This window comes from Zalophus californianus, chromosome 2 (assembly GCF_009762305.2).
Source record: "Zalophus californianus isolate mZalCal1 chromosome 2, mZalCal1.pri.v2, whole genome shotgun sequence".
Taxonomy (NCBI): Eukaryota; Metazoa; Chordata; class Mammalia; order Carnivora; family Otariidae; genus Zalophus; species Zalophus californianus.
Window position 1 is genome coordinate 164236079 of NC_045596.1, and position 22423 is coordinate 164258501.

Consider the following 22423-nt stretch of genomic DNA (forward strand, 5'->3'; position numbering starts at 1 on the left):
TAACTTTTTATAGTTTACATTTATATAATGTTAAAATTTATATTAAATACATAAATTGATATAAAATTTATATATAAAACAAATTATATAGAATATAAGATATATTAATTATGTTAATTTAATTATATACATTATATAATTTCAAAGCTAGGGCTTTTTACCTTGGAGGAAAACTAGGGCAAATAAGTGAAATTTTTGTTTGAAGTTGAAGAGGCCATATTTTGTACATAGGGGTGCATGTTATAAGTGGTTTTGCTTAGAGAAGCTCTTTCTCATGAATTACAACCACTTTCAGATTTCATTTAAGAGATAAGCCACACACCTATTCTTAGGTTTTAAGTATATATGACAAAACTGAATATGGGGGCCAAGCCAACCAAAGAAAAAAATTAAATTTATGAAGTTCCCTAATTTCTAAAGAATATTGAATCATCCTCCAGTTACCAGTCTCTGACTAATCTGTAATTAATAAATGGGAGGAAAGGTAGTAGGGTAATGTGGTTTACAGCAGAAGGGCAGAAAATGAGAAAATAAATATTCCCATTGAACATTGCTAACATCTCATCTCTTCTCTCTACTAAACCCTTAGTAAAGTGTGATCATGAACATACATGATATGTTATTTGCTAATAAAATAAGAACAAGAACATCTGATAGTAGTATGAGAGGCTTTATTGACTACAATGCAAGCTAAAGCATGAAGAAGAAACAATCATTTAAAAACACCAAAGACCCTTACATAGCAAAGGTTAAGAAATAAATTAAGGCTCCTGCTGAGCTGAGCTGGCCTGAAAAGAAAGGGCCTTATTCACTCCGATCCTTGGGTTCTCGGTATTTCCACTGGATGTAGTCAAAGATGTCTTTCTCACTATCCACTGGCAGAGGCTCTCCAGCGACTCCTTCAAGTACAGAGAGAAAAGAAACTTACTTATAAACCGGTTTTGGAATTTAGTTATGAGGATTTAGGGACAGTTGTATGGGATTCACTTTCAGAAGGAAAAGGCAATGGTAACCAAGTCACTAAAACATGATATTGACCTCCCCCTCGCCCATCCTCCCACATGAGCTTGTGTTTGAGCTTTGCACATATATTACCAGTGCTACAAAAGGAACCTGAGTATCCCAACTAGGGCCATTGAAGTGATCCTAATCCATGATTTTCCTCTCTGCTGGATCTCCACTGTAGCCACCATGGATCATATGAAATACTCTAGTTACTTTCCCTTGCAACTCAAAATGTGACCCCTGGACTAGCAGTATGGGCATCACCTGGAAACTTACTAGAAATGCAGAATCTTGGGCCCCCTTCCAATTAGAATCTGCATTTAATGAGGTCCCCATATGGCGCATACACACATTTATATGTGAGAACCACTGCCCTCATCTACCAGGGAAGAAAGCCCTATTTTATCCTTTCTGGATAAAATTTTCATTTTCCTAGTAGAGAATAATAAACCACACCGTACACTGTGAAATGTTAACAGGCACAGATTAAGCAATTCTTACTCTTTAAACTTTTTTTATTTTTAAAAATTTTTTTAAGTAACCTCTATGCTCATCGGGCTCCCTGCTCGGCAGGAAGCCTGCTTCTCCCTGCTTGTGTTCCCTCTCTCGCTGTTCCTCTCTCTGTCAAATAAATAAAATCTTAAAAAAAAAAAAAAAAGCAAGCTCTATGCTCAAAGTGGGGCTTGAAGTCACGACCCCGAGATCAAGAGTCACATGCTCTACCAACTGAGCCAGCCAGGTGCACCAACTCTTTAAACTTTAGAAGGCATGTAGCCGAAGCTACCAGGTTTGTCCTGGCACTAAAAGCAATGCTACCGAGATTCTTCAGAAGTCTTGGAGATACACGAAAAACAGACAAAAAAACCACTTTAGACCAATAAGATTTTTTACTGAGCATCATTAATTCGGTCTAATAGAGCTAGAAATAACTCTTGCTATCAAGGCCTCCAATTGAGGGCTTGAGAGCACATATGGATTTAAAGACCCTTTTGTTGCCTGAGGGACTCACAATACAAAGAAACTACAATTAACTGGTATAATCACTTAAAGGCTTTTGAGAGAAACCAAAGCTGCTAAACCAAAGTAGCTTTGAAAATAACTTTCTCTCCAGATGACCAGGATTATCTCTAATGCAGAAACAAATACCCACCAGTGACTCCCAAGGGTCGGATTGTGTACTCATTGATTGTGAAGCCCTTTTCTAGGGCATGAGCTCTCATATTCTTATTGAAAATATCACTCCCAGTGAAATAGAGAACACCACAGTAATACTGATCCTTGGGTATCAACCTAAAATAAATAGATAAATAAATAAATCTTTCACCACACATTTCAAATTTGGCAAAAATAGGACTCTTATAATCAGCAAGGCACAAAACACCTAAAATAAGTCTATGTGGTCTAATAACCTAAGGAGGAGACTATCATTAGGTAGACTGTTGAAATTACTCCCAGCTTGCAGTTAGTCTAGGTTTCAGTAAACTATGCTCTGCAAGAAGTGTGGAGAAACAAAAAGCAGTATCACGTATTACAACTAACTTTCCCCAGGCAGGAAACTACTTTTGAGCTGTGGAAGGCATCATGATGAGATGCAAATCTAGAGAAAACAGATGAGATTCTGTAGACAATCATTATTATTTGCATATTTTCAGGCTAAGCAGTGTCTATACCACGAACACATAGCATTTCAGAATGAAAGGGGGTTCTAGACATTTATGTGAATTCCAAGATACACAGAGGACAAAGGAAGGAGAAAAGGGAAAAAGGTCAGCAACAAATTTTGAGTAATACCTTATATCAATTCTCCTGTGTGGAAACTCCTTTTCATCATTTTTACTGGGAAGCTGGCAAACACCCTAAAATGGATATTTCAAAGAATGCTTAAAGACGTTTTAAACTTCAGGCTTAACTTAATCAAATGTCGTTAAATGTGAGGTTTTTGCTTTAAATGCAAGCAGTTTTAGAATCCTGGGCACTTTTAATTTAGTGGCTTTTCTATGCACTATATATTGTCGCCACCTTCCTCTTATACATTGTGGTAATTAAAGAACTACAGGAAATAGCAGGCAAGGATTCTCGGTATGAGGATTGGCCTTTGTGCGATTCTAAACAAGAGCTAATCAGGGAAAGCATCAAACATGAAAGACACAGACCAAAACAAACAGAAAAGCAATCTGCAAGAAACAATTATGATTGAGGGAGAACATCAGAAGAGCTATCGGTAATAGTCTTAAGATATCAGAAAATATTCCATACATGAAGTAAGGGCAGAATACTACAGAAAAAGGACACTTAAGGAAAAGGCTTAAATCAAAATTAAAAGTGCAATAGCAGAAGTAGAAGAGTTTAAAATTGAGGAAATCTCCCAGAAATTAAAAAAGACAGAGAGATGAAAAATAAAAATTTAAAAGATAAAAAAATTAGAGGATCATTTTCTATCTTCTCTACAGGTGAGTTTTCATTATACTTCTACAGTTTTCAAACAAAAGTTATCAAGGTCTATTTAGTAATCTTTTCCTTTTCTAGAAAAATGGGCCAAAATTCTGGCCTGGGGAGCAACTCATAAATACATAAAAAAGAGCCACAAACATCAGAAGTTTCAAATTAAAAGTTTCAAATGCAACATTCAAAGAAAAGTACACATGTGACAGGCTTCTGGTTCTAAAGAACAGTTGACTGAGTACACATGTCACTAAAAGCTATACTTTTTCACTTAGCAACATAGAAAAATTAAAATCTAGAATCTAAAATGGGTATTTTCTTTAGCTGTTGTTATGTCTGAAAGATTAAGTGAAACCTGTTTATCTTCAAAATATGAAACCTACCTTCTTAGGCATTAACAAGTTCCAACTCAACCTTCAAATGGATCAGAAATGCTTTCCATCTGGAATTACCATGAGGTATTACCTTGCGGATATGGATGTTTGAGTGCCACAGGCAATGATCTTGCCGTTTGTCACATTAGTAATAGGATTTTGTCTAATGGCTTTGTTCCTTTCCTAAAAGCTCATTTTATTTCCTGCACTTTTTCTGAAGTGTTAATATTAAAGAATTTCTATGTATTATTGTAAATTCCTTATTAGATTGAGTGGATTAGTTTTGTTTGGCATTTCAATTGGGTAGCTTCATGCTGAGCATCTGAAATAAAACCTCTTTCATTGCCTAGGGGTAGTCAAGGGATCTTCTATTGTCTCTTGAATCCTTACTGTAGATATTTCACAGAAAATCAACCTGGGCCAAACTTGCACAAAATGCTAAAATCTGCATATATAAGGCAAACAGGCATCTAAATGCAGAGGAAATTTTTTTTTTTCCTTCCAAATGCTATTTTATTCACAGGAAGATAACTCAGTTACCTAAAAATCATGGCTTTACAAGAAGATCTGGAACATTAACCCTGGCTTTCCTAAGGTTTGGTGACTATTAGTCTAAAGGAATTTATGTTTTGAAGAGTATTTGAAAAACACATGAACAGTCATATGTTTTAAACTGCAGTCAGTGGTTACAGCAACAAGAGGTTTTGAAATCAAGTGGATATGGAATCAGAATGGTTTATTCCACTCTGATGTTTTTGTTTTTTTGTAATCTCTACGCCCAACATGGGATTCGAACTCACAACCCCAAGATCAAGAGTCCCATGCTCCACAGACTGAGCCAGCCAGATGCCCAGGTTTATTCTACTTTGTAAGCTGAATTCATTTTGCGGCCAATTTCCTTTCAGAAACAGAGATCCCAACTTTTTTGGCTATCTCTGCTAAGGCTCATGCCCCATCACTGCTCTGACTCCTGCCATGCTCTCAGACTGGCTAACTCCCTTACCTCAAGTCCCTCCCCAAGGCTCCTCCCCTCAAACAGGCTGCTTCCTACCATCCTATTCAGTGGGTTTCCTGCACATCCATCTCCCCATACCCTGTTCTTCCTTTTTTAAAAATAGTACTTGTTATCCTGATGCCTGGGTGGCTCAGTTGGCTAAGCATCTGCCTTGGGCTCTGGTCACGATCCCAGGTCCTAGAATTGAGTCCCATATCAGGCTCCTTGCTCAGCAGGGAGCCTACTTTTCCCTCTGCCTGCCCCTCCCCCTACTTGTGCTCTCTCTCTCTCTCTCTCTCTCTCTCTCTCTGACAAAATCTTTAAAAAAATAAAAATAAAAATAATACTTGTTATCTTAACCTAACACGCAATTTACCTATTTATTATGGTCATTGTTAACTATCAGTCCCTTCTCACACCCCCCAAATATAGATTCGACTGAAATTCACTGGTACACCCCAAGCTCCTAGAACAGTGCCGGAGACTTAAGAGATGCTTAATACACAGTTGTTGAACTGGCCGAACACACCTCCTCATCATACTTGCGCTCATTCTCCCTGTCTTATTCTTCCACATCATACTTCTCCCTCACTTTCTATCCCACTTTTGGTTTCTCAACTTACTCCTTACCAGGTCGCTTTCACAGATCTGTTTCCAAACAAATATTACATCTACATTATATCATATTGGTAGAGCACTGTGTAATTCTTTGAAGATCCAGTCATATGAAGATACATGTACAAACTCTTCAAAGTTTCCATGTATATTACTTAATTTGATCTGCACAATAGTCCTTTGACAGAGGAGAAGCGTATCATTTTATAGATGAAGATATTAAGGCCTTACAGAAGTAAAGCAACTTGCCTAATGTCATACAATGAATTAGTAATGGAGCCAGAATAAGATCTGATAGCTTCTGTATCCAAGTCTACTCCTCCACAATGCAACATAGCAACACACACCCTTTCCTTTGCAACTAGATATAAATCACCTCTTACTGCCTCTACAATAAATTGATTTGAGAGCTAATTTGGACTGTTCCTCAACCTAACATACACTAATTATAAATGTCAAAACAGCAGGCTCAAACATGGCATTTTTTTGGGCTTCAGAGAATATATGAGCCACATGTACAGTATCTGAGCTTTATGCACAAACCATCCATCCACTAAGATGGATTCCTACGTCACAATATAAAGGCCTTAGTTTCTTGCTCTTATTGTCAACTGGGTCTTCTCTACTTTAAAAACAAACAAAAACCTGTTTTCTTATTTTTTTAACCTGTTTTCTTCTGGAAATTGATGTGAGGGATTCTCTTTCTGGCAACAGCTGTCTATGTGCTGCTAGGAATAGACCGAGAGATTGGGAAGGTCAGATAGAGCAAAGGTTTCCACAAGTACAGCCCTGTCCTAGGATTGGTGAGTGGCCTTAGTCTTTCAAATATCACATACACAAGAAGGTTTGAACCAGCCTGGTTTGCAGCAGTCACTGGAATTTGGCTGCGAGACAAAGGTCTTCTCTGCTACGACTGAGCAGCTACTAGGATAACCCAATTCCACCACTGCTAGCTATTCTCTATGTTCACACTCATGTGGCTACCCACCTTTCCTTTTCAGCTTATACCCAGCCCACCAGCTTGTAATGTGTCTTTGTATTTTTGCTAGCTGGATTACTAGCCTCTGCTGGTGTTTCCTCTGGATCTCTCTTTGAGCACAGCACAATACTACTCAAACTGCAAAAAAAAAATGTTTCTGCTACTACATCTTATAAACACCTTCCTGGTCACTGACTCTGAAAAGAGCTAGTGGGCTTTCCCAGTAGGAAGTGCTAGGGCCTTTCACAGAGATGACTGTTGGAGGTAGGCCAGAAGGGGTCCCCAGAATATGTCCAGGCATACCAGGACACTCTCCTAACAATGAAAAAAAATTTTTTCAACTTGTCTAGCACATGTTATTTTTAGGATTTTATCTGAGTGTTCTTTAAATGTAAGATTTGCACACATTCATTTTGAGTGCATTAAAATCAATCTCAATTTAAAAGGGATATTCCTATAACATATTTAAACCCTACTTTGAATAACATCTCATGTGTCTAGGGGTGCCTGGGTGACTCAGTCAGTTAAGCGTCTGCCTTCGGCTCAGGTCATGATCCCAGGGCCCTGGGATCGAGCCTGGCATCGGGCTCCCTGCTCAGTGAGCCTGCTTCTCCCTCTCCTTCTGCCTGCCGCTCCCCCTACTGTGCTCTCTCTCTCTCTCTCTCTGTCAAATAAATAAATAAATAAATAAATAAAATCTTATAATTAAAAAACAACAACAAAAAACATCTCATGTGTCTATATTTCTGGGCATAGAGTAAAAGCTCCAAATCTGATAGATTTGGGAGAACTGCTCATAGATTTGATTCCCAAAGACTGACTAGAATTTTTATTTTTACCTTTCCCATAGTTCTTTTGAAAACATTATAAAATGTGGCCAACTTTGGCAATCAATACGGTTTCATAGCCCATTAAAATCACCACATTGAAATTAATCACCTGATTTTTTTGGGTGTCTGATTAAATATACACAACATAAAGTTTGCCATTTTAACCATTTTTAAGTGTGCAGTTCTACAGCATTAAGTATATTCACATCATTGTGCAACTACCACCACCATCCACCTCCAGAACTTTTTTCATCTTCCCCAACTGAAACTCTGTATCTGTTACATAGTAACTCCCTCCTCTCCTTCCCCATAGGACCCTGGCAGGCACCATTCTACTTTCGGAATGACACAATACTTCAATTATCTCTATCAACCATCTTCTACTTTTAGCTAAAACCACTGTCAAATCTATACAGAAGACTCTCGCTAATATTAGCATGTCCATTCCCCAAAAGCAGTCTCTTTCCATTTCAGGCATATAACTTGGGAAAAAGGGAATTCAAAGTACAAATTTAAGTGCGCAGTAGAATAAAGGTAACTATTACCTTAGTCCTAGATTTCTATTTGCCTTCCTGTCGGTTTTTATGCAGGGACATTTATTAACCTCTTTTTAATTCATTTGGCATTTGTTTTGAATTTTTAAACTTTAATTCCCTAGGAAGATTACAGGCTTTTAACAGATCATCATGACGGATGTCACTGTGAAAATCTCTGCAAGCATCCCCCAATATTAACTCCTCTGCTTATCATGCCACAAAACTTGTTTGTATCACATACCCCAATTTCTTTTCTTTCTTTGGTGTTGTAACATATTAATATTCTTCAGACAATTCTAATCTCACATACTGAAGAATTCTGAGCCAGAGAATATGAGAACATTTCCTATGTTAAGGAAAAACTTATGATGTGTCAAAGTCATTTACAGAAATTTTAAAGAGGAGATTATGCATAATTATGTGTTCCAATGGCACAGATTATTTACAGGTGGGGGAATTTAAAACAAAATTCCTTACTAAAATATTCTGAGATTAGCATCCTGTAAATTCTTCTGTATATTCTCATGGATATCCTATTTATTGACTGTAATACTGAGATGCACTGAGATCACATACTCAGAATGGGCACTGAACAGTTTCCAAGGTTTTTTTTTCAGAAGTGTTAACTCAAACACGTACTTACCATGAACTTTGTTTCACCTTTTGACAGAGTATCTGTAATAAAATGGATCTTCTGTAACTGCTCCACAACACGATGTAGCAGCTTTGGCTGTGGAAACATAAATAGGAAGTAAGAAAAAGAACAAATACTCTTTTATAGCAAGAAAACATTTTTAACCTGAGTTTTTTGATTATCTATGGACAAATGCCTAGTTTTCCTCTAAGTACTTTTTTCTTCTAACAAAAATTCATTTATCAAATGAAACCTATTTTTAAGAACGATCATTCTTCACCTATATCAAGATACCCCCAAACAGACATCATCTGTGTTTATCTGTTTCATTAACTCAAAAAATTAGCTGCTTCATCTTTAAAAGGTATATATTCCAAAGTCAAAAATGTTTTGCCTTCATGGGTTTTCTAACAGGAATAAAGTTTCTTAATATAATATTGTTTAATAGAAAAATATACCCTTAATGAAAACCTGAATATTATACTGGATATTTCTAAAATACCCATGAAAGGCAATAAATAATTCTGAAAATGTTTTACTAAATTTCATTTTTTTTCTTTCAAAAATCAGACTATCCCCTCCATTCCTTGTAGAAGAACACCACTGTGTATCCCTTTCAACCACCTACTTTGCCTTTCACAGAATTCAGTCAGTACAAAGCACTTAAACTGACTTTTCAGAAAGATTAAAATAAAAATTCATTCTGAAATATCCAAGTATCATTTAGAAAATGATATTCACTGTTGTGTAACACTTAACACATTTGATTATAAATTCTGTGGTACCTGTTTGGTTGACTCAGAGGTAAAGCTTGGATGGGTCAGAAGAACATCCATGTCACCACTGGACTCTGCACCTATGAAAATAAAAAATATGTATGGAATTCTACATATAAATCTATCAATTAGGCAAACAGAACCAAAGCGATGTCACATGGAGGAGCCTTACTTCTTATAGCCTAACTTTCCTTTTCACTGCACTTCATATTCAGAATTACAAGATTTCAATTTTCTGTCCAACTACTCAGGTATACTGATGTAAACAGAAGAATCTGGGATAACAACAGTAATTGGCATTAGATATGCATTATATACAATCGGCTAAATGTATTAAAAATGCACCTAAATAATTACTCAATAATGAATAAAAACATTTAAAAACACCATTCTTGCAAAGAAGATATTCAGATGGCCAAGAGACACATGAAAAGATGCTCATCATCATGGAAATGCAAATCAAAACCACAATAAGATACCACCTCACACCTGTCAGAATAGCTAACATCAGCAACACTAGAAACAACAGGTGTTGGCAACAAGGATGTGGAGAAAGGGTAACCCTCTTGCCCTGTTGGTGGGAATGCAAACTGGTGCAGCCACTCTGTAAAACAGTATGGAGGTTCCCCCCAAAATTAAAAATAGAACTACCATATGATCCAGGAATTCCACTATTAGGTATTTACCCAAAGAAAATAAAAAACTAATTCAAAAATATACATGCACTCCTATGTTTACTGCAGTATTATTTACAATAGCCAAGATGACCAATGGATGGATAAAGATGTGGTGGTGTGTGTGTGTGTGTGTGTGTATATGTGCACAATGGAATATTACTCAGGCATAAAAAAAAAGAATGAATCTTGCCATTTGCAACAACATGGATGGATGTAGAGTGTATTATGCTAGGTGAAATAAGTCAGTCATAGAAGGACAAATACCATATGATTTCACTCTTATCGCTTCTTGGCCTTTTGGCTAAAATCAAGTGTGATTTCACTCTTATGTGGAATTTAAGAAACAAAACAGACAAAAAAAAAAAAAACAGACTCTTAAATATAGAGAACAAACTGGTGGTTGCCAGAGAGGACGTGGGTAGGCAGGGATAGGTGAAATAAGTGAAGGGAATTAAGAGTACACTCGTCATGATGAGCACTGAGTAGTGTGTACAGAATTGTTGAATCATTATATTGTACACCTGAAAATAACTATATGTCAATTATACTTGAAGTTTTTAAAAAAGCTAAAAATATGAATTTAAAACAATTAAAAAGGGTAAACCCCCATCTTAAAAAAAGCTTTAAAATACATCTATAAACACTATATATCTGAAAACTTCAAATTAAACAATATGTCCTAACCCTGTAAAGAGTAATCAGAAAATCCATTTCAATTCTTATGACTGAATTCATTTAATGAATATTGGTAAAAATTACTATTATGGTATCATGGCTAAGAATATAGCATTTGAGGGGTGCCTGGGTGGCTCAGTCAGTTAAGCATCTTTCAGCTCAGGTCATGATCTCAGGGTCCTGGAATGGAGCCCCGCATCAGGCTCCCTGCTCAGCAGGGAGTCTGCTCCTCCCTCTGCCTCTGCCCCTACCCCCGCTCATGCTCTCTCTATCTCAAATAAATACAATCTTAAAACAAAAAAAAAGAATATAGCATTTCATAATGACTTAGATTTTTGTTTTGATCCTCACTCTACAACCATATAACTTTAGGAAGATTATATACAATTGTTTATACTTCCTTTTATTATAATACTATGAAGTTTTGTCTCCATTTAATTGGATTTTTTTTCACTTAAAATTCTTTTTTCAATATTGCAAATAAGGACTGTATATTCCTCTAGACCTCAGTTTCTCTGTCTATAAACTACTAAACACTACTCTATAGGCCATTGTGCAACTAAGAACATATGTAAAAGCATCTAGAAAAGGGCCTGCCACACAGTTGGCATAAAATAATACTATTTCCTTATGTAAAACATATTTTTTCTTCCAAGATTTTATTTAAATTCAAGTTAGCTAACATATAGTGTAGTTTTAGTTTCAGGAGTAGAACTTAGTGATTTGTCACTTACATATACATAAAACATATTCTTGGTCACCGAAGATATGGCAGTGTCTCTAGACCACCATTTTATACATCGATAATGTTTAACCAGATATTTAAACAGAAAGAAGACTAGATTCAATGTGTGCTGATCCCAGGACATTCATGGAAGCTATTTTAAGAAAGAAAATTTTGTCTTTTCATTTTTCTCTTAAAAGTGTCTTTTACCACCTACCTACTACCAAAAATGTATTACTCTACCCATTTAATAAGACTGTTGAATCACAGACCTGTACCTCTGAAACAAATAATACATTATATGTTAAAAAAAAAGAAGAAGAAGAAGAGAGTAGGAAGGGAAAAATGAAGGGGGGGAAATCGGAGGGGGAGATGAATCATGAGAGACTATGGACTCTGAGAAACAAACTGAGGGTTCTAGAGGGGAGGGGGGTGGGGGGATGGGTTAGCCTGGTGATGAGTATTAAAGAGGGCACGTTCTGCACGGAGCACTGGGTGTTATACGCAAACAATGAATCATGGAACACTACATCAAAACTAATGATGTGATGTATGGTGATTAACATAATAAAATAAAATTAAAAATAAAAAAAATTTTTTAAAAATAAAAAGCAAAACAATTTACTTTAGCAAAAAAAGGAAAACAATCCAAGAATCTATTAACAAAGGGACAGATAAAGTATGGCATAACCACATAACCAAATGTCATACAGCTATAAAAAAGAATAAGGATGTTCTCTATATACTGATGTGGAAAGATCTCCAAGATGTATTTTTAAGTGAAAGAAGTAAGGTGCAGTACTGTGTATATGTTCTGTTATTTTTGTGAAAGAAAGGGGGAAGAGAACACCAAGAATGTATACTCACTGAATAAAGAAGATGTGGTACAAATATACAATGGAATATTACTCAGTCATAAAAAAGAATGATATCTTGTCATTTGTGACAACATGGGGGGACCTAGAGGGTATTACGCTAAGTGAAATAAGTCTGCCTGAGAAACACAAATACCACATAATTCACTTATCTGTGGAACCTAAAAAACAAAACAAATATGTGCAAAACAGAAACAGGCTTACAAGTACAGAGAACCAATAGTTGTCAGAGGTGGGGGGCAGGTGGGGAATGGATAAAATAGGTGAAGGGGATTAGGAAATACAAACTTCCAATCATAAAATAAGTAAGTCATGGGGATGAAAAGTACATCATAGTTAACAAAGTCAATATCGTATGAACATTGTATGGTGATGGATGGTAACTATGCTTATCACGGTGAGCACTGCGTAGTGCACAGAACTGTCGTCACTATGTTGTACACCTGAAACTAATATAACACTGTATGTCAACTATACTTCAGTAACATTTTTTAAAGAAATAAAAATAAAAAATAAAATGGGAAAAAACAATGTATATTCACATTTATTTATTTATATTTACATGTAAAACCACTGAAAGAACACACAAGAAAGTGGTCACTAATGGGACAGTGGTGGGACGGAGCGGAGAGGGTGAACTGGGACAGGGCAGAGGCAGACTTCTTAGTGTATACCTTTTTTATATTAAAGCACGCAACCATACAACCTACTCAATAATAAAAGTAAAATAAAACAGAAATATTGAAATCCAGAAAGGTTGTCATCTTCAACTGAGCCTGCATTTGGCTTGCTGTGTACCCAAGTCTGTGTTTTGAAAAATTTAGATTCCAAGGCCCCACCCTAAGAAGATTCTTATTTAGTAGGTTTGTAGCAGGGTACAACAATGTTTTTTGTTGTTGTTGTTGTTGTTGTTGTTTTGTTTGTTTAACTTTTTTAGGTATTTCTGATGCACAGAAAGACTTGACAACTGGTTAACTTTAATCCTCTCATTTTACAAATATGGAAAATAGGATGTGGAGAGATAGACATACTTCAATCTACAGTGACAGTAGATTTGGCCTCAGGATCCAGTTCTTTAGGCCCCAACCCAATGTTCTTTCTACTTATCAGCAATTGTGGATTTAGCACTTTCCTCTCCCTAACTCCTGATTCTTACAGCAGCTACCCCGAGAATTTGGGACAGCTCATCACCTACTGCCTAAGCAAAACTCCAAAGGTGGCCAGAGATTCAGTCAGATATCAATTCCAAAAGTTTTAAATCAAGTTTTTGTATTCCAATTTTTAAAATTAATATTTTAATTTATGTTACCCTTCCAAATTTTGAGCCAGTAAGAAACCAGGATTCTCTTGGTTCTCACTTAGCTCGCATTCACATAGGAGAAGTAGATCTTCTGAAGGACCTGGTTGTTGTGAGAATTGGTTTGGAACTAGTGCTTCAGCGACATTATTTTTAGATTCATTACAGAAAACTTAGAAAAAAAAAGTTAAAAAAACAAAACACCCCACCACCTACCCATAGCTTCACTTCCATCTAGCCAAACAATCACTCTTAGGATTTTAATACACATAGAATTATTCTGTAAAATTTATTAAAACTAGTCATTAAAATATCATCCTACAATAAAATCAGGATGAATTTCCTCTCATTTTTAATACATATTCCTATCTATAAACAAATAAACTTAGCTCATACTCTACTGGATCTTAGTAAATCTATTAAGTAACACAAATTACACCTCTTTAACCCATTTTTTTGGTATATATTAGGCAATTTTAACATCAAGGCATGAATAACCTAAGATTAAGAAGTATGTTACCTCTTCTGAAACTGCCACAGACTGTAGCAATGTATTCAGAATCCACTTTTTTAACTTCATTTAGTACAATATCCTAATAGAAAAAAAATTAAGTCAGTATTCTAAAATGGCTTTTCACCAAGTGACATTCTCAATTCTAATCAAAGAATACAATTCAGCACACTCTTACTTGCATTTGTAACATCTCTTCACGAGGAATTCTTTTCTCAAAGTCCTCAAAATATCTATAAAGACAGAATAAGTAAACAAAAGATTTTTGTGAAATTTAAATCTTCTTAAAAAGTAAACTGCCTACTATATCAAGTGTCCTTATACCAGCAGATCATTCAAAAATCAAGACTAAAGTTCAGTAAGAAGATAACAGTAAAGTTGGGGGTGGGGATAGGTTTATTTCTTAACTTAGACCAAAATTTTTAAGTGCCACCCTTTTATTATATTCCAGATACTCCATCAAAACTTATTTTAAATAAACTTCATATTCACATACCAAGAGTAAATGAACAGTTTAAGTTAATATGTTTCCAAATTAGACTGCTCCCTACTGGCAAGTCAAGGGGTTACAGTTTATTGCTCTTATATCCTACAAAATTATATTCTAAAACATTATCGAGATAACATTACACTAAGTGAAAAAAAGCCAGTCACAAAGACTACATATTGTATGATTTCATTTATATGAAGTGTCCAGAATAGGCAAATCTATATTGACAAAAAGTACATTAGTGGTTGTCAGAAGCAGGCAGGGACAGAGGGGCAGCTGGGGAGAAATGGGGAGTGAAGGCCAACAGATATGGGTTCTTTTTGGGATATAACAAAGATGTTCTAAAATCAACTGCAGTAATGGTTGTACAGCTTTATGAATATACTAAAAACCACTGAACTGTACACTTTAAGTGGGTGAATCATATGATGTATGAATTATATTTCAATAAGGCTGTTATAAAAATATCTCAGTATGAAATAACATCTAAAAATGATAAAGCACCTGGTCAAAACCAATTCTCACAACCACCAAGTTCTTCAGCAGATCTCTATTATGTAAATGCAAGGAAAGTGAGAATATTCTGGTCTCCTACCGGCTCAAAGTCTTGGAAGAGCAGTGTAAGTTTAAGGTCTTATGGTTGGAAGAGCAGTGTAAGTTTAAGGTCTTATGGTAAAGCATCAACAGCAAAGTTCAGGGGGTTATTAGGACTGAATTGCCAATAAGACTACATAAGACAGGAGGAGATACATGTTTATGTACTATGCATTAGAAAAAGTCAATTAGAAAAGGGGTTCCAGCACACGAAATAATTATGGATGCTGATATACAACATTCCTACTAGTTACTCCTACACCATTATTTAGGTGTTCGGGTTGTTTTCTTTTTCTGTTTTTAATTTAGCACTCCATGTTCATGTCCTAGCTTCTCAGGTAGACTCTAAACTTCTTAAGGGCTTTACTGACCCTGTTTATATCCTTACCCCAGACCTAATGCAGTGCTTTCTACAATGTTTAAGCACAAAATAAACACCCACTGACTGACTGACGTACTCAGTCCTATATGTTTTAAGACTTCACTAACGTCAAGAGAATGAGGGAAATACTCAAAACAAGAAAACAGACTGAAAGGTAATAACAAAACGTATGAAGACAGGCATATTCTCTACAAAAGTCTGCAACAAATCTTAGCGTTCCTGAATAGAAAAATGGTTGTGTTTAGTTAAATTTGAAGAATTTTTATGGTGTATGGAAGAATGGCTATAAGAAATTTTATACTTTTATATCTCAAATGTCAAAAGAAAAGAAAATTTGCTATCTTACTTCAACCCAATTCGCTGATGATGGTTCAACTTATCTTCATTTTTTCTGAGATCTGTATAGAGGACATATAAAGTTGAGGTGCTAATTTAAACATTTTTGGGAAAAAGTTGCTAAATTTAGTGATCCTTTTTACAAAGAACTGCTAGGAAAATATGCTTTGAAAAGATAAGAATATGACTTCAAAAAGATAAGAAAAAAAGAAAAAAATTCAGATATTAAGAACTAGATAAAAGTTCTTCAAATCAATGTAGTAAAATCTAACAGTTGATTTCATGATCATTTTTACTTACTGAATCAAAATTTCAATTATAGTTACACAGAATAATAGATAAAACATACCAGGATCATACCACACTTCACTAACTATAGTAAAAGGCAGCCTTATAAGAACCTATATTGCTAACTTATGGTAATAGCAGCAACCACAACTTCTAAATGTTTTAAGTATTTATATTGCCCATCTGCTGTTCATGCACTCCTTCACTCAATTAGTATTTATTGAGTAATAACTTGTACAGGCACTGTGCTTAAAATTCTGTTGAAAGGAGAGGTATTATTTTCATTATTTAAATTAAAAAACTGTCATATCATAACATCATGTCTTAAATCTAAAAGTGACTTAAGGATGCCTGGGTGGCTCAGTCGGTTAAGACTCCAATGCCTGATGTCGGCTCAAGTCATGATCTCAGGGTGGTGAGATCAAGCCCCACGTGGGGCTCTGTACTCAGCAGGGAGTCTGCTTCTCTCCCTCTCCATGTGTCCCTCCCCCGTTTGCACGCACATGCTACCTTTCATTCTCTCTCAAATAAACAAATAAATCTTTAAAAAATAAATAAACAAAAGTGACTTAATTCCACTTGGATGTTCCTTTACTGGACATGAGTACAGGAGTAAGCCTTACGAAAGGAGAAGCAAGATAAGTATGCTCCCAAAGCAATTCCTATAGTCACCCTTACATATTCACAAACATAAATTCTCTCTGGAGATATAAAATGGAGAGAATCTTTGATACATGGAGCACTTAATATTTCTCATAGCTGTGTGTACACAGTAAACACTGAAAATGCAATGGAAATAATGAGCTTGTTACATATAGGCACATAGATGTTGACAGTTATCAAATTACATATCTGTGAATTGTGAAATAATGTAAAAACCATTACAGCAGATCTCTGACACTCCCAAGGGAGGCAATTTTTGTTTGAGAAACAAATTTTTGACCCCTTTAACCCATATTTCACTCAGATAAACCAAATATGCCATAGGCAGAAAAGCACACATCCTCTCTGAGACGCAGATACAGTAGAGTTTATTCTCTGGTTATAGGACTCACACAAATTCTTAACTTTGTAGTATTACTAATTAATCATGCCTCTTAAGAGTCAGTTACTATTTTTAAGCACTTATTAGGTACCAACCACTGTATGCTAAGGGCTTTTCATATATTACTGCATTAAATCATATGAGGCAGAAATTATGATAGCATTTTGTAGCTAAGAAACCAAAACACCATAGTCATCCATTCTAGTCAAGTGGTGGAGATTAGATTCAAACCCAGATCAGTCCCTAGAACCTGTCCACTTAACCATTTGGGTACAAAGAGTTGAATTCACAAATATTAAACCCCAAATGCTACAGATGTACTGCAATAAATCTCTATTTCTATCTCCAACTATAGTATATACCCTTAAAAGTACAAAGAAATAAGTTATATTCAAAGGATCAAGCTATCCTAAGTTTAAGGAAAATGTTTTATAATTACTTGACTTAGACTATTTTTTCACTTCTTTGAAAGCAAAAATTCCTTCAATAAATATTGCAAGACTCTTACAGAATCTTGCTCAGTATATATATCACTTGGCCTTTAGGCTGAATGTGTAGGATTCTGTTGTCCAAAATTTTACTAGAGAAACAAAGGCAATTTAAATCTAAAAGTCTGCAAATAAACCAAGAAGCCACTTCTTGCTCTTCTTGATTTTCTTCTAAGTTACAAACCTAAACATGTTTAACACAGGAATAAAAACTACACTTTATACCTATTCTCTACTAAAGAGCTAAAAAGAAAATCTTAGCATTCCTTTTTACTAGTTGAATAAAGGTTTCTCAAGTTCTAGTTTGCTAGAGCATTAACCATCCTTCAGGAGCATATTTGACTTGGAATTGATGACCTATTGTACAAACTCACCTTCTAATGTTTTAATTCCTTCATCTACAAACTTCCTTGCAGCAGATGGACTACAACGAAAGAAAAGCATTATCTCAATATCAAGTGAAAATCAGTATATTGAATTATTCAATTATTATTATTGTCTTCTTTTGTAAAGAGTTACTATGGAGCTAAACAAGACCTGTTAAAATGTTGTGGTTATTTTGGTGATTTTATCCAAAGAGAAGAATTCTTGAAGCCTCAATCTAGGAAGACAGCCATGAACCTGGACATGAAAAAGACATCTAAGCAACTAGGTGTTATAAGGTACATGTACTTCATAAAACATACATACAAACAGGAAAACAGTTCATCCATTCAAATGAGATTAACTGAGGGCCTGTTATGTGCCAGATACTCCTCTAGGTGCTGAAAATACAGCAGGAATAAGACAAATAAGTGCCTTGGTCTTCCCCACCTACATTTCAATGAGTAGAGAGAGAAAATAAATAGGTATATAAGCAAACAAAAAAATACCAGGCAAATGATTTAAAATAGGGTAATGTGACAGACTGGATGGGTCCTACTTAAGATTGGGTAGCAAGGGAAGGCCTGTGAAATGGTATTTAAACTGCAACTTTAATGACAAGGAGTCTTTGTACAGAAACTGTGTGATACAGAAACAGATTATTCATAGCAGAGAGGCAATGCGGCACATAAGAAGTAGAAGTGAATTGGGAGTCAGCAAACAGGGATTCTGACTCTGCCAGTTATCCCACTTTCTGTATTCAGTGTTCTTGCCTGGAAAAAGAGGATAATAACACGGAGGCTCTCTAAAACAACTTCTAACATTTTAGAATGGCTTTAAGTCCCTAAGGAGTCATGCTTATTTTCAGTATACTAAGTTTAAGAATTTAATATATTTTAGAGTAACTTTCATCAAATGTTGCCATTTAAATGAACAATCATCACATATCTAAAAGAATGCCTCATTCCACAAAGATGAGACTTAAGTAAAGCATTATAGCCTTAATGGTTTTTTTTTAAGATTTTATTTTTTAAGTAATCTCTACACCCAACGTGGGGCTCAGACTCACAACCCTGAGATCAAGAGTCACATGCTCCACCGACTGAACCCACCAGGTGCCCCACAGCCTTAATGTTTGAATGTTAATTTTTATGTTGTCAAGAAGTGTCCAAGAAGCCCCTTTTGGTGCTAACTCAAATTTTAAGATAAAGACTCCTTCAGGAAAAAATGCGTGGGTGTTTGTTCCAAATTTTTAAGTCATTATGTTAGGTGCTATTGAAAAACAGTTTAAATGCTTAAGATAGGGCGCCTGGGTGGCTCAGTTGGTTAAGCGACTGCCTTTGGCTCAGGTCATGATCCAGGAGTCCCTGGATCGAGTCCCACATCAGGCTCCCTGCTCGGCAGAGAGTCTGCTTCTCCCTCTGACCCTCCCCCCTCTCATGTGCTCTCTCTCTCTCTCTCTCATTCTCTCTGTCTCAAATAAAAAAAAAAAAAATCTTTAAAAAAAATAAAAAATAAAATAAATGCTTAAGATAAATATGCTCAGAGAAGCAAAATCTGGAGGGAGTGAGAAGATGTACACAGAGCAAGTGTTAGTGGAGTTTAGAAGGAGATAATTTCTGGCTGGGAAATCAAACTGGTTTTATGAAGGAGGTAACATTTGCCTTGGATGGGCTTTTAAAGTAGAGGTAGCACCTGAAGAGCCAGCCTCAGACACATAAGATATGGAAGAGTGAACCATATGGGCAAAGACACAGGGATGAAAAGGTACAGGTTTTGAGGAGAAATAGCATGTACTTATTTTGGCTCACATAAAAAATAAAACCAACCCTACTACTGTGTCTGCTTAGAAAATACTTCTTACCCAATGCCACTAACTCGAGTCAGAAAATTGATAGATGAACTCGTGTCATCCTGCCGAATCTTTAAGGGAAAAAAAAAAAAGTCTAATAATGATTCAGGAATGCTTTGAGGACTCAAATGATCTTATTGGAAATGCACCAGTCTACTAAGAGACCTGAAGAGCCATTTACATCTGCCTGGATAAACCTCAGTGGTTTTAGGTAAGTAACAAAGCAGAGAAGATGTCTCATTTCTTAACTTATCCCATACTTTAGAAAGGCTTATTCATAAAAGACCCTAAGTAGTATAATTACAATCAGGGTGAAATAAAACCATAAAAATGCTTCGGAGAGTTTAAGAATAGAAATTCTAAAATATAACAATGTTTTATCGAAGTTTATAATCTACCTTCTGAATGATACTGAATATAAGGAACTAATTCTATCACAGATGCTAACAGTCTCTAAAATGTCACATAAAATAATTGAATATCTTACAGGAACAGTATTCAGAATTTTTAAAATAGAACACTTAAAGCCATAAACTCCACTCCTCTTTTCCTTCCTAGTCTCACCAGGTAAATAATATCATGCTACATGATAGTTGCTATAAAGGCAGACACTATCATCAAATAAGCAAACAAGTTAAAATTTTACCTTTTCCAGCTTACGCAATTTTCCAGTCGCTAAAAATTCATCAATCTTTTCAGCAATTTTTGTTCCTACTCCAGGCTAACAGAAAATTAAAAATATAAAACTCATATAAATATAATGCTTACCAAATCACTCAAAGATAAAGTAAAAAATAGGAAATGAAAAAAAATGATTGTCACATGACCAGTTTTAAAACAAAGGACACAGAAAACTGAGCCACGGCGAAAATACATATTCTCCCAACAAAATCCTTAAATGATGACAAAAGAGAAGCCCTAATAAAACAATTATAAATGACTTACTTTTTTTAAAATTAATTTTTGTTGTAGAAAAATTAGAAGAAATAGAGTTGCATAAAGAAAAATATATAAATCACTTGTTAATTTCATTGCCCTGAAAATTAAAATAAACTGTAATCTCATCACCTAACATCTGCTACATTGACTTCTTTTAGGCTCACATACATAAGCAGAGTTATATGTGCATGTACATATATATCTGTATATGTATATACATATTTTTCTTACAAAAATAGAATCATTCTGCTTTGTACTTTTTTTAACTTAAAAATACATCATGAACAAATTTCCATATCAATATATAAATACAACTATCTTTAATGGCTGCATGGTATATCACTGTGTATCATAATTTACTTAACAAATACCCTACCACAGGAGACATTTAGTTTACAAAATCTGATATAACAATGTCATGAACATCCTCTAGAGCAGGGGTTAAGCTTTTGCATCGTCATCACCTTGGGGATGTGTTAAAACACAGAATGCCAAGTCCCACCCTAGAGTTTCTGACTTAATAGGTTACATTTCTTTTTTTCTCTTTTTTTTTTAAGTGAACTCTACACCCAAGGTGGGACTTGAACTCACGACCCTGAAATCAAGAGTCACGTGCTCTACTGACGAGTCAGACAGGTGCCCCAATAGGTTGCATTTCTAACAAGTTCCCAGGTGATGCTGCTGCTGCTGGTCTAGATATAGCGACTCTGAGAACCACTGCTCTAGAACGGCACAAATGTGATAGCCACGAGCCACATGTGACATTTTAAGTTTACATTATTAAAACTAAAAAAATTCATTCCTCAGTCCCCTTAACCATACTTCAAGAGCTCACTGGCCAAATGCTGCTCATGGTTACTTTACTGGACAGCTTTGCTCTAGAATATAAGCCCTATGAGAGCAGATCCTGTTTTTACTGCTTTACCCCCAGCACCTGGATGAATATCTGGCATATAGTGCTCAAAATTTATGAACTAATGAATCCTAGTATACATATCTCTCTACTGGTTTCCTCAAGATAAATTCCTCAAAGTGGAATTGCCGGGACAAAGGATATATACATTTGCCAACATTCTGCCAAATTATCCTTCAGAAAAGCTGGAAATAACCAGGATTTCCATCCTTAGTAACTGAATGTCTTTTTCCACATCTTTATCCATACTGTATACTATATTTGATAGTTTGATAGCACCATACAGCATCTTGTTTTAATTTGCAACTCTGATTATTAGTGAAGTTGAACTTGTTCATGTTTCTGATCCTTTTTTACTTTTCTCCTTTAAATAAGGGCTTTTTTTGAGTAGTTACAGGTTCACAGCAAAACTGATCACAAAGTACACAGTTCCCATATACCCGCAGCCCCCATACATGCACAGCCCAGCCAATTATCAACATCCCCCACCAGAGTGCTACACTTGTTATAACTGATGAATGGACACTCAAATACCATCATCAAAGTTTACATTAGGGTTCATTCTTGGCGGTGTTGGTCCTCTTTAGTTAGATGTTCAAATGCATCAACATGTGTGCCAGTCATTTCCTACTGTCTCTTAGCCCTAACCTCACCCTTCGATATTCTTGATTTATTTAATGTTTAAGTTAAGTTAATGTTAAGTGTTCCAAGACTACTGAATATTCAAGTTCTGAAAATAGCAACTACCAGATAGAAATGAACAAGATTCAGGAAATGAATAGACTAGAA

The 22423-nt window shown here is 35.5% G+C and overlaps 1 protein-coding gene across 3 annotated transcripts in view; it reads right to left on the reverse strand.

The window, feature by feature from the left end:
* Nucleotides 1–651: 651 nt before the first annotated feature.
* Nucleotides 652–22423, reverse strand: part of POLB (DNA polymerase beta) — a 26774-nt gene continuing 5002 nt past the window's right edge. Inside the window, exons 4-14 of one of the 3 annotated variants that reach the window (XM_027600183.1) lie at nt 20429–20503; nt 19795–19853; nt 17942–17991; nt 15757–15808; nt 14123–14177; nt 13954–14026; nt 9195–9265; nt 8419–8505; nt 2797–2861; nt 2156–2295; nt 658–899 (exon numbers count right to left, since the gene is read on the reverse strand). In XM_027600183.1, coding sequence (XP_027455984.1) covers nt 805–899; nt 2156–2295; nt 2797–2861; nt 8419–8505; nt 9195–9265; nt 13954–14026; nt 14123–14177; nt 15757–15808; nt 17942–17991; nt 19795–19853; nt 20429–20503 — 822 coding nt within the window. In that variant the 3' untranslated portion in view covers nt 658–804. Of the gene's footprint in view, nt 900–2155; nt 2296–2796; nt 2862–8418; nt 8506–9194; nt 9266–13953; nt 14027–14122; nt 14178–15756; nt 15809–17941; nt 17992–19794; nt 19854–20428; nt 20504–22423 lie in introns of all 3 variants that reach the window. The other 2 variants (XM_027600184.1, XM_027600185.1) reach the window with 2 other exon arrangements.